This window comes from Eulemur rufifrons, chromosome 6 (assembly GCF_041146395.1).
Source record: "Eulemur rufifrons isolate Redbay chromosome 6, OSU_ERuf_1, whole genome shotgun sequence".
NCBI lineage: Eukaryota > Metazoa > Chordata > Mammalia > Primates > Lemuridae > Eulemur > Eulemur rufifrons.
This window is the reverse complement of record NC_090988.1, coordinates 67,939,941-67,955,164: the sequence shown is the minus strand read 5'-3', so window position 1 is coordinate 67,955,164 and position 15,224 is coordinate 67,939,941. Positions and strand designations below refer to the sequence as shown.

The 15,224-nt window shown below is 35.5% G+C and overlaps 1 protein-coding gene across 3 annotated transcripts in view; it reads left to right on the top strand.

Moving 5' to 3' along the window:
• UEVLD (UEV and lactate/malate dehyrogenase domains) overlaps positions 1-15,224 on the top strand; it is a 39,243-nt gene that overhangs the window by 13,217 nt on the left and 10,802 nt on the right. For 2 of the 3 annotated variants that reach the window (XM_069469679.1, XM_069469678.1), the window contains 5 exons: positions 3,407-3,542; positions 4,634-4,752; positions 8,165-8,267; positions 13,307-13,477; positions 14,461-14,634. In XM_069469679.1, the coding sequence (XP_069325780.1) occupies positions 3,407-3,542; positions 4,634-4,752; positions 8,165-8,267; positions 13,307-13,477; positions 14,461-14,634 (703 nt within the window). Of the gene's footprint in view, positions 1-3,406; positions 3,543-4,633; positions 4,753-8,164; positions 8,268-13,306; positions 13,478-14,460; positions 14,635-15,224 lie in introns of those variants that run through there. The other variant, XM_069469680.1, reaches the window with a different exon arrangement.

Sequence of the window (15,224 nt, the reverse complement as noted above, 5' to 3'; positions counted from 1 at the left end):
AAGGGCATTATTTCTTAGTCCCTCCCTACTAAAGATTCCTATGTTTCATTTTTATATATGCATATATATATAAAAATACTAAAATAATGTATATATATAGTAGTGTTAGCTGTTTTTGGCCTTTATGTAAGTTGAATCATACTGTATGTAATCTTCTGTGACATGCTTTATTTTAACTGACATTAAGTTTTTAAAATTCATCTACATTGATGTATATAACAATAGTTTGTTTTATGAGTCCTCACGTTGTACAATTTTATATCCTGCATTTTTCATCTGCCATTATATTGAGCACTTCTCCATGTTAAACTGTTTTCAAAATATGTAGTTTTTAATGGTTGCCTGATGATCCAGCCTAAGGATATTACATAATGTATTTACAAATTGCTCTATTATAAAAAATTTAATGATGAACATCTTTAAATGTAAATGTTTGTGTATATCTTATGTATCTTTAACAATATCCTAATAATAATATCCTAATAATAAATCTCTAGAAATAGAACGCTTAGATCAAAGATTTTCAAAATTTTAAAAGTTTTCTTATATATTGTCAAATTGGCCTCTAAAAAGGTCGACAAAATGTTGTATTTCTACCATCAATAGAAATCAATCCTAGCAGTCTAGGAGGCTGAGGTGGGAGGATCCCTTGAGCTCAGGAGTTTGAGACCAGCCTGAGCAAGAGTGAGACCCTATTTATACTAAAAATAGAAAAAATTAGCTGGGTGACTAAAAAAACAGAAAAAATTAGTTGGGCATGGTAGCGTGCGCCTGTAGTCCCGGCTGCTCGAGAGGCTGAGGCAGTTGGATTGCTTGAGCCCAGGAGTTTGAGGTTGCTGTGAGCTAGGCTGATGCTGCAGCACACTACAGCCCTGGCAACAGAGTGAGACAGAGTGAGACTCTGTCTCAAAAAGAAAAGAAATCAGGCCGGGCGTGGTGGCTCACGCCTGTAATCCTAGCACTCTGGGAGGGTGAGGCGGGTGGATCGCTGGAGGTCAGGAGTTCGAGACCAGCCTGAGCAAGAGCGAGACCCCTGTCTCTACTAAAAATAGAAAGAAATTATATGGACAACTAAAAATATATATAGAAAAAATGAGCCGGGCATGGTGGCGCATGCCTGTAGTCCCAGCTACTTGGGAGGCTGAGGCAGTAGGATCGCTTAAGCCCAGGAGTTTGAGGTTGCTGTGAGCTAGGCTGACGCCACGGCACTCACTCTAGCCTGGGCAACAGAGCGAGACTCTGTCTCAAAAAAAAAAAAAAAAAAAGAAAGAAAAGAAATCAGTGTCATAGGGTATGTGTTTTACAATACCCTTGCTCTAATTGAATGTAGTATCATTAAAACAAAACAAACCTTTGCTTACACATTTTGCTTATACATTTGACTTAGACAAATATACAGTATGCTCTCATTTTTGTAACTAATTAAAAACTTTATTAAACAATAATTTGTAATATATGTATATGTGCCCAGAAGATTATAAGACTGAAGGACACGGATATATCAGAGTTGAGTGAGGTTGGAGTAAAGGATGCAATTAGGATTATCACTTCTTTATAGAATCTCATAAAAATGTGTAATTATGAATGCATTTTGCTTTGCTTTTATGATTTTCTATATTTTTCATATATAAAATCTTTAAAAAGAAGAAAAAAGGAAATAAAAAAATAAGAGACACACACCAAATTGTCAGTAGTGGGGGTTGAATTTTTACTTTATTAACTTGTGCATTATTTTCATAACTTGATAATTTAAATAAGATTGCCAGTTAAATGTGATAAAGGGACATAATAAAAATTTGTCAATTGAAAAGGACAAAAATGGTGTCTTACTCTTAATTTTCATTTTGGTTGAGAAATTGAAATCTTTTTCATATATTTATCAATCATGTATATTTCTTCCTTTTTGAATTGTCTGTTTATCTCCTTCAGCCATTGTTACCTTTTTTTTCTTTATCCTCAAGCAGTATTTTGACATCTGTGCCCTGTTATGGGAATTCATGTATCCTGTTTCTTCTCTCTGGTTTTCATTGGCAAATTGATAATTTTGTTTGTTTGTTTAATAAATGCTCAGAGATAGTCTTATAATTTAGTTGCATTTGTGCTTGATTTCAGTTTAGACAGTATTTATTTCATTTTATTATTCTGAGCGTCTTTATTAAAAGCTAAAACTAGTTCTAAAAAGACACTACATTATTTAAATTGCCCTATTTAAAAGTGCCACAGTACCTTTAAGTTCCACATGCAGTTGGAATTATAATTTTGTGGTATAATTATATGGAATTTTGGAGCTAGAAGGAATCTAGAGGTCATCCAGGCCAAGGATTGTAATTTCCTCAAGAGGTTCAGAGGGCTGTATTAGGCCTACAGAATTTTTTTTGAACAGCACAGCGATTTTGTTTTACCTTGTTTTGTTTTGTTTTGTTTTGTTCTTAATATGAATTTGAATGCCTTATAGGCATGCTCTTTCCAATTTGCCACAGTAACCACCTCTCCAGATTTTCTTATACTTAGACGCTTCACACAGTTAATGTTATCCTCTTGGTTCCTCAAGGTATTTTAATTTTTGACTCTAGTGGCCTCATCTTCTTACTTTATAAATAATGAAACCCAGACTCTGAGAAATTAATTACTTTTTAAATGAGCATTCTACTCAATATTCCTAATAAAAATCTATTTTACACTCAGTTTAAGTTTGCATGCATTATTAGCTCATTTGTTTCAAATACCAGCCATTTGGGATTCATTATTCACATTGTATTGCTGATGACACCGAAGCTCAGAAAGGTTAAGTGAATTTCACCAACGTTGCTTAACCAGTTAAATTAAAGAAAGCAGTACTAGATTAGATCATATTTTATCAGTGTTAATTTTCTGATTTGATAACATTAATAGCTATGTAGGAGAAATGTCTTTTTTTTTTTCTTTTAGGAAATATACACTAAAATATTTAGGGGTAGTGGGGTATCATGTCTGCAATTTATTCTCAATTGTTTCAGAAAAGCTATAAATAGAAAGAAACTAAAAAAGCAAATGTTACAAAATGTTAACATTTGAGTAATCTGGATGAAAAGTATATGTACTATTTTTGCAACTTTTCTATAAGTCTGAAATGATTTCAAAATTAAAAGTTAAAAAAAAAAAAAAAAGGAGATAGTTCCCAAACCTAGGTATTCTGCTACTAAGTACGTTCATGCTATTGTCCTACTTTTGAGAGGTGTTGATTTAGCATTTTTTCTCCCTTTATTTTTCAGTTAAAAGTATCATGTAATTTTTAGTGTAGTTTTCAAAAAATGATAACATGATCGAGTATTCCTTTTGGCTAATTCTATAACACTGTATTGATTAAAAAGCTAGTATTCTTTAGCAAAATATTGATGTAACTTTTCCTTTTCTGTGAATTCTGCAGCCTAAATCTGTCATTGTTGGATTAATTAAAGAAATGATTGCCAAGTTTCAAGAGGAACTTCCTCTATATTCTCTGCCATCATCTGATGAGGCACGGCAGGTAGACTTGCTAGCCTATATTGCAAAAATCACTGAAGGTTTGTATTTTTTGTCCGATTGCCTTGAGAGTTATGTGTTTTCGATTTCTCACTGAAATCCTTACTCTCTGCTACTTGATTTTTATAAATTGTGTGTGTTGGCCAGGTACGGTGGTTCATGCCTATAATCCCAGCACTTTGAGAGACTGAGGCAGGAGGACCACTTGAGGCCAAGGGTTTGAGACTGGCCTGGGCAACAGAGCAAGACTCTGTCTCTACAAAACAAAAAAAAATGATTTAAAAAATAAGCCAGGCATGTGGCACATGCCTGTAGTTCCAGCTACTCAGGAGGCTGAGGCGGGAGAATTGCTCAAGCCCGGGAGGTTGAGGTTACAGTGAGCTACTACATTAGTGACACTGCAGTCCAGCTTGGGTGACAGAAGGGGACCCTGTCTCAACAACAACAACAAAAAGTGGGTGTGGGTGTGTATATATACATATATGTATATGTGTGTGTGTGTGTGTGTATATATATGTTTTGAATACAAAATTCCCATACATTTATCATAAGGTATTACATATGGTTCCCATAAATATGGTTTCTTAAAATGTAAAAAATTAGGCTTTTACTGGGACAGATAAAATCCTATGTTTTTCCAAAACCACCTAATATGTTTTAATGATCCCAAACCTTTTTCATTATATCTTTATTTAGCTTTTTGGCTTATTCAGTATATAGGACTAGAAGGTCTATGATTCTCATTGCTTCTCATTGAGGATAAAGCCAAATACTCATGCTTGGAAAAGTTTAGGGAGGTGTTAGACTTTTTTTTGTATTGTAGACCACAGCAATAAGAGTCAGAATGTTTTTCAGAATTATGGAAATCCTACTGTTTTAGAGTCTTATACTTTTAAAATGTTGGGAAACATACTTTCTTTTTAAAAGGATAACCTCTATTTAGTAGAATATTTAATATGAGACTCCTGTCTTTCTTGCATTCATTTGTTCAATAAGTATTTTTCGAGGCTCATTATGAACTAGCACCATGTTTTCTATCTGAGCTATTGAAGCCTGGTGTATTTTTTAAAAGATGCTAAAAAGATTTTTGATATTATTTTTAGTTCTCAGAATAATCCACTTTTCTTTCTAGGTGTCTCTGACATAAATTCAAAGAGCTGGGCAAATCATGAGAATAAAACAGTCAATAAAATTACTGTGGTTGGAGGTGGAGAGTTGGGTATTGCCTGCACATTAGCAATTTCAGCAAAGGTACGTAACCATAGTGGTTATAAATACATTTATCATAGTGCTACATTTTTAGGCAGTTTGTGTTTAACATACATAAATAATGGCTTCATTTTGTCGTTTAAGGAAAACCTCATTTTGCCTCAAAATATATTTAGCAAGTTGACAGAAACATAGCTGAAAGCTCTCATCAGTGATGTTGCCTCTTAATTAGTAGTTAGTCATGGAATAATCTTTGAAAAAGTGATTTGAACAATGAGCTCATGCTGATCCAAGGGAAACCTCAACTTTACATTCATCTGACTTAGTCACAAATGAATTCTTTTATGTGTTCTGAGTCACGCCACTTTAATTAAACTCTTATTTAATATATTACTTAATTTTAGCTCCTTCTAAAATTAGCTTTTTATTTTAAGGATTACTTTTCTTATATAATTACTTTCTTTTAGGATCATAATTTCTGAGTTGATATTTTACACTAGTTTAGGATTTTTTTTTGTCCTTTTTACTAGATCTTCTCTACATAAATTGTTTACAGAAAGTCTTAAATCTCCTTCTAGAGAGGTTCAAAAGACCTGCCCACCTCCCTCCACAGCCCAGTATCAGCATGTCTTGTATCATTTGAGAAATGTAGCCCAGAATAGAATAGCTGTCTCTCTGTAAGTTTATTTGGTGGCTCGTATTAGTTTTTCTTTTCTATTTAAATTTGATTGTTTTGCCATTCAAATTCTTCCTCTCCCATTGAAGACTCACGTATATTTTAGAGGTAGGTTCTGCATCAGCAGATAATTAAATTATATCCAGGGAGCTAGAAAATTTTTAAAGCTGGCTGTTTAGAACTTTATATGCTAACTTTTGGCATATTATAATTCTATTTTCTTCACCCTCAATCTGAATACACTATTACCTCTTAATTGGAATTTGAGTTATTTTCAGTTCTTTTGTTACTAAATAAAATGGTAGTATAATATTACTTTATAAGTTGCTTATTTTCTCATCTGAAGTTTTTGGGGGAGTTGTACATAATCTCAAAAATAGTACTAATGAGTCAGAGGGCATGAAAGGTTTTTATGGTACTTATTACATATTGCTAGATTGCTCCTTAGAAACGCAGAACTCATTTATGCTGCCAATAATAACATGCAAGGCTGGGCACATTGGCTCACGCCTGTAATCCTAGCATTCTGGGAGGCCGAGGTGGGTGGATCATTTGAGCTCAGAAGTTCAAGACCAGCCTGAGCAAGAGCGAGACCCCGTCTCTACTAAAAATAGAAAGAAATTAGCTGGACAACTAAAACTATATAGAAAAAATTAGCCAGGCCTGGTGGCACATGCCTGTAGTCCCAGTTACTCGGGAGGCTGAGGCAGAAGGACTGCTTGAGCCCAGGAGTTTGAGGTTGCTGTGAGCTAGGCTGATGCCATGGCACTCTAACCTGGGCAACAGAGTGAGACTCTATCTCAAAAAAGAAAAATAATAACAGGCACGTCAACCTGATTTTTGACATCCCTAGCAGTACTGAGTTTTATTAATTTTATTTATAATTATTTGTCAATTTTTGGTAAGCACAGGAAGGCACCTTAAAGTCATGTTCTGTCACTGTTAGACGAGTCTGTCATTATTTGTGAACTGTCTGGGTGGAAAATTTTTTACATTTTTCTTTTTAAACGTTAATATTTTAATAAAAGGTACAGTATTCAAATTATGCAACAATAATAACAGTGATAATAGTGGTAAAAGTAGTGGTGGTGATAGTAGCAGCAATAACTAACCTTTACTGAATGCTTGCTAGGTGCCAGGCCCTTGTCTAAACACTTTACTCATTTTTACAACAACCCTGTTGCTTAGGCACTCTTATTATCGCCATTTTACAAATGAAGCCAGCAAGGCATAGGGAAGTTACCCAGCTGGCCTAAAGTCACACTGTTAATAAATGGTGAAGCCAGGATTTGAAGACAGGTAATGTGTTTACCAGAGTCTGTATTGTAGATCCGTGCTCCTCAAAGTGTGGCCTTCAGATCAACAGCATTGCCATCACCTGAGATCTTGTTAGCAATACGTAATTCCAGGCCTCATCCCACACCTACTGAAGCAAAATATGGATTTTAATAAAATCTCTGGTGATCCATATGCTTCACTGACCCATTAAGTGGTGATCCATTAAAGCTTGAAAGTTCTGCTCTAAACCACTGTGTTATACTAATTATTATTGTTATTATTGATGAACATTTTGGCATTTCTAGTCATTTTAATATTTTTAATGAATATCCTTGTACATATTGTATCAATTTACCCATGTACTAATAAATATGTAGGATAATTTTTATGAACGAGACTGGATTAAAGGAGTTTTTAAATTTAATAATGTTTTAAAATTTTGATAGAAATTATCAAATTATTCCTTATATCAATTATGCCAGTTTATTCTCACACCCATATTGTATGAGAATACCTGTTTCCCCACAACTACTGTTATACTCTTGGATCTTTGTGTGTTATAAATGTAAGTGATAACTCATAGTTTTCTTTGTATTTTCCTTATGAGTGTGGTTAACAATAATAAAATTATTAGCTATGATTTAGAGAGGACTATACGCCAGCCCTGTGTCACCTAATTAATCCTCCCAACCACATCAAATAAGGCTGAGTTCAGTGACTTTCCCAGTGTTACATAGCCAATAAATAGTATAGCAGGGTTGTTTTCTTAGCTGTTTCCATTTCTGCCCAATCATCTGATAGATCCCTGGGTACTTTTGCCCCTGCATCCTAAGAGAGATCCTTAGCTCTCCTACTACTTTGGAGAAAGACTTTCCACAAAGCAAAACAGACTGTTAGGAGTTTCCATGCTATTAATACTATTTACAGTCAGCCCATCATGCCACCCAGGGAGCCATTTGTAGACATTTAGAATATTTTTCATGAGACCTCTGGGGAGGGTCCCACATGATAATAGGATTTGTGTTTAGATTTATAACTATAATAGTATCCTTTTTTTTTTTTAAAGAGCTGCATTAGTTTTGACTTCCATGCTAGAAATAAGGTGCTAAGATAGACCCAAAGATCACTGTAAACTCTTTCAGAATGAAAATTATGACATCAAAATGGACACATGAACTTAACAGCAATAGCAAATTTACTGAGTGCACCAAGCCATCTTTCTTAGTCATCCTATCAATAGAAACCTGCAATCTGTGAGTTCTGAGTTAAGCCCTATTAGATGTCAGTTTTCAGTAGTCAGGGCTAAAGGATCACATTATTCAAGTTCATAATAATTTCTTGCTTGCATGTGACCTTTGTTTCTATTGTGTTACTTTTCCTTCTTAAGACAGCACATGAGGCCTGTGTATTCTCCTTCAGCCCTCATTTTTTAATGAATTTAAACTGAGTAACTGGCTATGCCCAGTGTAATGCTGTTGTTTTTCTTATTGTACTATACAGGGAATAGCAGACAGGCTGGTCCTCTTAGACCTTTCAGAAGGAACTAAAGGAGGAACGATGGACCTTGACATCTTCAACCTGCCTAATGTGGAGATCAGCAAAGGTCTGCTTATTCTGCTTAGGTGTTTGCCTTATTTGCTCTTGTTTTTGAGTCCCAGAATTTTAATGCTGAAAAGCACCCTGAAGTTGAAGTCCCTCATTTTACGTATTGGGAAACTAAGATTCAAATAAGTTAAATGACTTTCCCAAAGTCATACAGAGATTGCAACTGATTATATCAATGAGATTAAATAAGCAAATGTCATTCAGATTCATATGTATGGGTCAGAAGAAGTTATTCTTTGTCTTTGATTGACACTTCAAGATAAATTTGTTTTGTCTGATTGCTTCCTTTCTCAGAATATATTGGTTAAAAGCACTGGTTTCAGAGTTCAAAAGATGGAAGTTTGCATCTTAGCTCTGCCACATTATAGCTCTGACATTTGTCAGATTATATAATGTCTCAAAGTTCAGTTGTCTCATCTAAAATGAGAACAGTACCTACCTCTTGGTATATAGCAAAGTGCTAAGCCAAGATTAAGAAAAAAATATATTCAATTCACATTGATTTCACTAAAAATATATTGTTAAAATAAGTTTTAATAAGAACAAAAAGGTTTTTATATCAATAAATAAAATTTGAAATGTTATTTTTCTATCTCAATTTTAATTAAAAATTTAGGATGGGCGTGGTGGCTTACGCCTGTAATCCTGGCACTCTGGGAGGGCAAGGCGGGTGGATCGCTCGAGGTCAGGAGTTCAAGACCAGCCTGAGCAAGAGTGAGACCCTGTCTCTACTAAAAATAGAAAGAAATTGTCTGGCCAACTAAAAGTATATGTAGAAAAAATTAGCCGGGCATGGTGGCGCATGCCTGTAGTCCCAGCTACTCGGGAGGCTGAGGCAGTGGGATCGCTTAAGCCCAGGAGTTTGAGGTTGCCGTGAGCTAGGCTGACGCCATGGCACTCACTCTAGCCCGGGCAATAGAGCGAGACTTTGTCTCAAAAAAAAAAAAAAAAAAAAAAAAATTTACATATACTTTATAATATACATAATATATTAGTAGACATATTTATGTAGGTAAATGCCATATTTGAGAATATAGGGTTGAAAATATTTTACCAGCTGGCCGGATGTGGTGGCTCATGCCTATAATCCCAGCGCTTTTGGAGGCCAAGGCAGGAGGATCACTTGAGGCCAGAAGTTCAAGACCAGCCTGGGCCACGTGGTGAGACTACCTGGATATAGTGGCACATGCCTGTAGTCTCAGTTACTTGGGAGGCTGAGGCAGGAGGATCGCTTGAGCCCAGGAGTCCAAAGCTGCAGTGACCCATGATCGGGCCACTGTACTCCAGCCTGGGTGGCAGAGCAAGACCCCATCTAAATATAAAAAATATTTTACAAGGGATGTATGATGCAAGAAAATAACAAAATGGGAGGCCATTGACCTAGAGTAAACATATTTTCTAAAGCCTTTTTACCAGGTTATAGGTAAGGTCAGATTTATAACATGCTATAGTTGTTTGGCTCTCCTTTGCCTTAGGTCCCCTGTATTCCTTGACCATATTTTCCAAATAATATATAAAGACATACAGTCTCACAAGCCTGAATGTACTAAGGAACAGTGGCCAGAAAAGTTGAAATCACACCTATCAGTTACGCAAATTGGGTATAATAGTTTTAGTAAGCCTCTGGATCCCTGTAGGATACCATGAGTTCATTTTCCTTCTATGGAAAGAGTACCGTAGTTGCTTTAATAAACCTTTTGTAGGCCTCCTGTAGAGGATTCCTTGGGGAACTGGATATTCTCTTGTGCCTGTCATTTTCGGGTACTGAAGTTCTTAAGGGACCTCATAAATCTTCCAAATCACTTTAGGAGACTCTTTAGTACATGGACCCTAGAGGTTGTGAGGCCATTTAGGACCTGAGGAAATTATTTCTTCTTATGTGCCTCATTAACCATCAATAATTATTGCTTTAGATAATTGAAAGAATGGAATCCTTGAAATAGATTTATAGTGCATGGTGCTTGCCACCAAGTAGAGACTCTGTAATAATCTGCTGAATGTTGAATGAGTGTGTATTATCTTGGGGCAACATTCTTGTTCTCCTTATTTTTTTCAATTTTAATTTTTAAAAAATTTTTATTTTAACCTCTTATTAATTTTGGTTGTACATTTCTGATAGCATTTAATTACTATTACGTGAAGTAATCTTAAATATAATGTTAACTAACTTCTCATAAATATATTCTGTGATATGGAGAAGTACATTAATGATTTTGGGAATTAAAGCTTATTTGGAAATTTTTGTAATGCCTCATCATGACATGCCTAGCTGATTACAGCTGACTGATTATCCTAGAGTTGTACTTTGCCCCATCTGAATTTTCTTAAATAGCTACTATGACATTTTGGGTAGGGATATACATACATGCATATAAGCATGCAAATATACAGACATATACATACATGCATGCATGAACAGTTATGCTTGTGTATGAATAGACTGGATCTGGAGAAATACTAAGAAACAGTAGTTGCTTCAGGAGTCAGACTTGGGCAACTGGTTCTGCACTTGTTTTTTATACACAATAGTGTGTGTGTGTGTGTGTGTGTGTGTGTATATAAATCCTTTTTTTATTGTGCTCGAATACACATAAAATTTACCATTAGTGACTTTAAGTTCTAATTCACAGTGTACTGTGTATATTTAATACATTCACAGTGTTGTGCAGTCATCACCACTATCTAATTTCCAGAACATTTCATTACTATGCTAATAAGTGGGGAAGTTCAGATTTGAACTAGCTAGTCTCATTCTGAAGCCCTCAATTCTAACCCTTTTACTATACTATGCAATATATAAGATAGTGACAATATCTTGTTCATTTTTTATTTCTTAGGGCGTAACACAATTACCTGTGACATGAACAGGACTTTAGTAGGGTTTTATTGAATTATTAATGAATGAACTTTTATTATGATCCTTAATCTTGTAATTTATACCATAACTTCACATAATCATGCTTAAGGTTCTTCCTAATTCTCTTTATAACTGTATAAGCTTCTTCCTTTATTAAATCACCAACTTCTAAGGGAAGACTTGAAAAGGAAGAGTCAGATAAAAATTTTGAGTGCCTTCCAGGTACAAAGAACTTAGTTACCTGTGGGGCAGTGCTTACCAAACTTGGCTGTGCATCAGAATTATCTGAGGGGTTGCACTTCTGGGAGCTATTTCCTGTTATCTATTTAAATTAAATCTCTGAACTGGGGATAATCTGCACTTTTATCCTTAAGTACCCAGTCTAGCATTTAAGAACTGCTACAGGGGATTGATAGAAACAGAAGACTCTACTTGGTCACAAGCAGCTTAAAGTTTAGATGAAAAGACACACACACAAGATGTGAACAGTAAAATTCATGACCAGAGAGTAAGGAAGAAGTATATGATTAATTGCCAAGAGAATGGTTCAGACAGTGAAGAGTCTTGGAGTTGAGTGGAGATAGAATACTTTTAGCCAAATAAGATTGAGATGCTGCATCTTTTGGGATTGGGGAAATTTGGACTGGCAGAAAGGTGGGGGAAATGTACCAATTGCTAAGTGACTAGATCTTAGAGGTGGAAAGATGAGTAAGGCACAAACAATCCTGGCTCTCACGGAGCTCATAGTGTTAGGTCCGGAGCCAAGAGACAGACACACGAAGGCTCATGTGTAGCAAAATGTTGTTTATTTTGAGCATCTGGGTGCAGATGGGTGGAGGTGAAAAAGTGTCCACGAGAGAAAAGGGGAGAGCCTTGGGTTTTATAGAGGGTTTTTCTGGGGGGAGTAAGTTGGCCAGAACAGCTGTTTTTAATTAATTCTTTTTCAAACAACCAGCTCCTAGGACCCTTGCCCCAGTCACATCCATTCTTCAGCTCTGGCGTTTGTCCTTGTCAGGATAGCTAGGATTGGATAAACTTGTCTCTATCAGGGAGGGAGGGGGAGAGGAATGCCAGCTGCAGCTGTCTGTTAGACAAATTCCAGGGATGCTCCAGACTCCTGGGGCTATTGTTTTACAAGCCTAAGTTTTGCATTAACCACATTCTGTCCTATACATACTTTTCGGGTTCCCACCTGGAACAAACCTAACACATAGTATGTTTGATGCAGTAGACAGTTAAGCAGCTATTTATCAAATGTGGTAAGTGCAGTGAGAAACATTACAGATGGAAAGACTTTGAGCAAGAGCCAGTATCAAGAAAATGAGAAAAATATCCTAGGGAATGAATATAGACCAATTCAGCTTGAGCTGCAGGTTTATGTAGGAGACTATTAAGACATACTGGCTTCTAAACTCAAAGGAAGAGATTAAAAGGCTTGGGAACTTGATAGGAATATCTTATGGAGTAGGAAGCCTTTCTTGTACTTTTGAAATCATATTAGACATATACTGCTCTGATTACTCCTAAGTGAAACTTGAGGTTGAGGGCATTTCTATCATTCAAAGTAGAGGAAGCTAAAGGAGGAAAAGAAGGCCGGACGCGGTGGCTCACGCCCATAATCCTAGCACTTTGGGAGGCTCAGGTGGGAAGATAACTTGAGACCAGGAGATTGAGACCAGCCTGAACAACACAGAGAGACCTCTGTCTCTACAAAAAAATTTTTTTTTAAATTAGCCAGGCATAGTGGTGTTTGCCTGTAGTCCCAGCTACTTGGGAGGCTGAGGAAGGAGAATTGCTTGAGCCCAGGAGTTTCAGGTTGCAGTGAGCTGTGATGATGCCACTGTACTCTAGCCTGGGTGACAGGGCAAGACCCTGTCTCAAAAAAAAAAAAAAAAAAAATTGTGAATTATATTAAAAAACTCAATTTTTGTTTATAGGTTCTGGTTCTTGTAATTTATTTTATCTTTATTGCTATCTTTCCCCCTTAGGATACACTCTTGCTCTTATCTCTCTTTCTAAAGGCAAACCTCAGCAATTTTTGTATACTTTTGTGCATATAGGATTGATCTAGGGGCAAGTATGTCTAAAAGCCTTGTAGAAGAGAAAAACCTTTATAACGTGAACTAGAACTTGATTAAAGCCTACGTCTTGAGCTCAGACTGTTTCTTTTTATTCATTAGATTTGTCTGCCTCTGCTCATTCCAAGGTGGTGATCTTCACAGTCAACTCTTTGGGTAGTTCTCAGTCCTACCTTGATGCAGTACAGAGCAATGTGGATATGTTCAGAGCCCTTGTCCCAGTTCTGGGACATTATAGTCAACACAGTGTCCTGCTCGTTGCATCTCAACCAGGTAAAAGGCTTTATTTTAAATTAATTTGATGGTCTGGTGCATCAGTAGAATTGCCATTATTGATAAAAGGCATAAAACTTTAGATTATAAAAGGATGGCTAGAATATTCAGTAAAATTGCCCTTATAATGAACAATGTAGCATCTCCATATCCTCTCAACCAGTTACTTCTTATGACTGGCATTAACTAGAAGGTTACAACTTAAAATTTTTTATGAAATGTGATATTATGTTCCAAGTTGTTAGCCATATCTTCCTCAGTGAGAAAATGTTTAAACCCCTAAGAGAAAAATGCAACGACTTATATGAAATATATTTTGTTAACTCTGAAGTATCATAAAATGTTAGTGAGTACATTTTTAACATTTTGTAATTTGCAAATTGTTTTGGAACTGTTTTACTTTGAAAAGAAATATTTTCAAAGAGTTAGTTGGTACTGAACTCAAATTGGTGAACGGATTTTTTTAAATGTTCCCAGTATAGGAGTATGGTATGCATTTCATTTGTTTTTTCTGTAGTAATTAGTTGAGGAACATTGGTCTCTTTAATTCCTGACGTTCTTTTGGCATATAAGAAAAAAGTCGTCGTGTTTTCATTCATAATGCTGTACTGCATAATAGTGGTATATGAATCAATATTTTAATTTAAAGGTAGAAATTTAGCTTAAGATAAATATAAAAGAGAACTTGATCAATGAAAAGAAATTATTTTCTGGCCTTCTATACCCAGGTTTTATCCTTCTTGCTTAACTATTCTAGAAAATTATCTATTTTCCACCTCTAACAATTTATATTTGACGAAGTTATATAAAATCTTGTTGAAGCCTGGCTAATATACATTAAAAATGTTATGCTTCAGTGCATTTAGGACCTAAGAAAAGTATATAGAAGCTCTAATGTACTTTACTTATTATAAATATTTTGTGAGCTGGGCTAGAAATATATTTTTTAATCTTTACATTTTCACCTTATATGCAATATTTAGTGGAAATCATGACCTATGTGACATGGAAGCTGAGTGCATTTCCTGTAAATCAAGTGATTGGAATTGGATGCAATCTGGATTCACAGAGATTACAATATATTATTACAAATGTTTTGAAGGCACAGACTTCAGGCAAAGAAGTATGGGTTATTGGTGAGCAGGGAGAAGACAAAGGTAAGAATTACATTTCTATTAGTTGTATTGATAACCTAAGTCAACAGTGGTCATGGCATTCAGACATATCTGGGGACTCCAGAATTGTGGGCCCTGTTGGCTTTTTTGCACATTTGAGTACCTTCCATATAATAGGTCCCAAATTGTGAGTAGATTCTTCATAAGTGTCATTTTCATTGCAATTATTTTTCTATAAATTTCAAGATTAGACAAGACCCCCTAGTCAGGTTTTATATTTTTTAATTGAATTTCAGAGTCCAGGATTAATTGAAAAGTTTAATTTTCCAGAAAAATAACATTGAATTAAACCCTAAAACATACACAGAACTCTCTCCTTTACTCTCCCTGCCCTTCAACCTTGCTAACCTAAGTTCAGACTTTCTCCCTAGATACATGCTTCCTGTCTCTCACCTATTTAAACAGAATTTTCACTCTTTGTTTCTCTTTATGACCTTTTTTACCAGCCACTTGCTCTCTTCCTACCACAAAAAGCATTTGGTTCTCTGTATTAGAAAGCTCCTTTTCCTGTTTCAAAAGAATACTTTCCCTATTTGACTTGAGAATCTCTTCCTTTATTCCTTTGTTTCTCC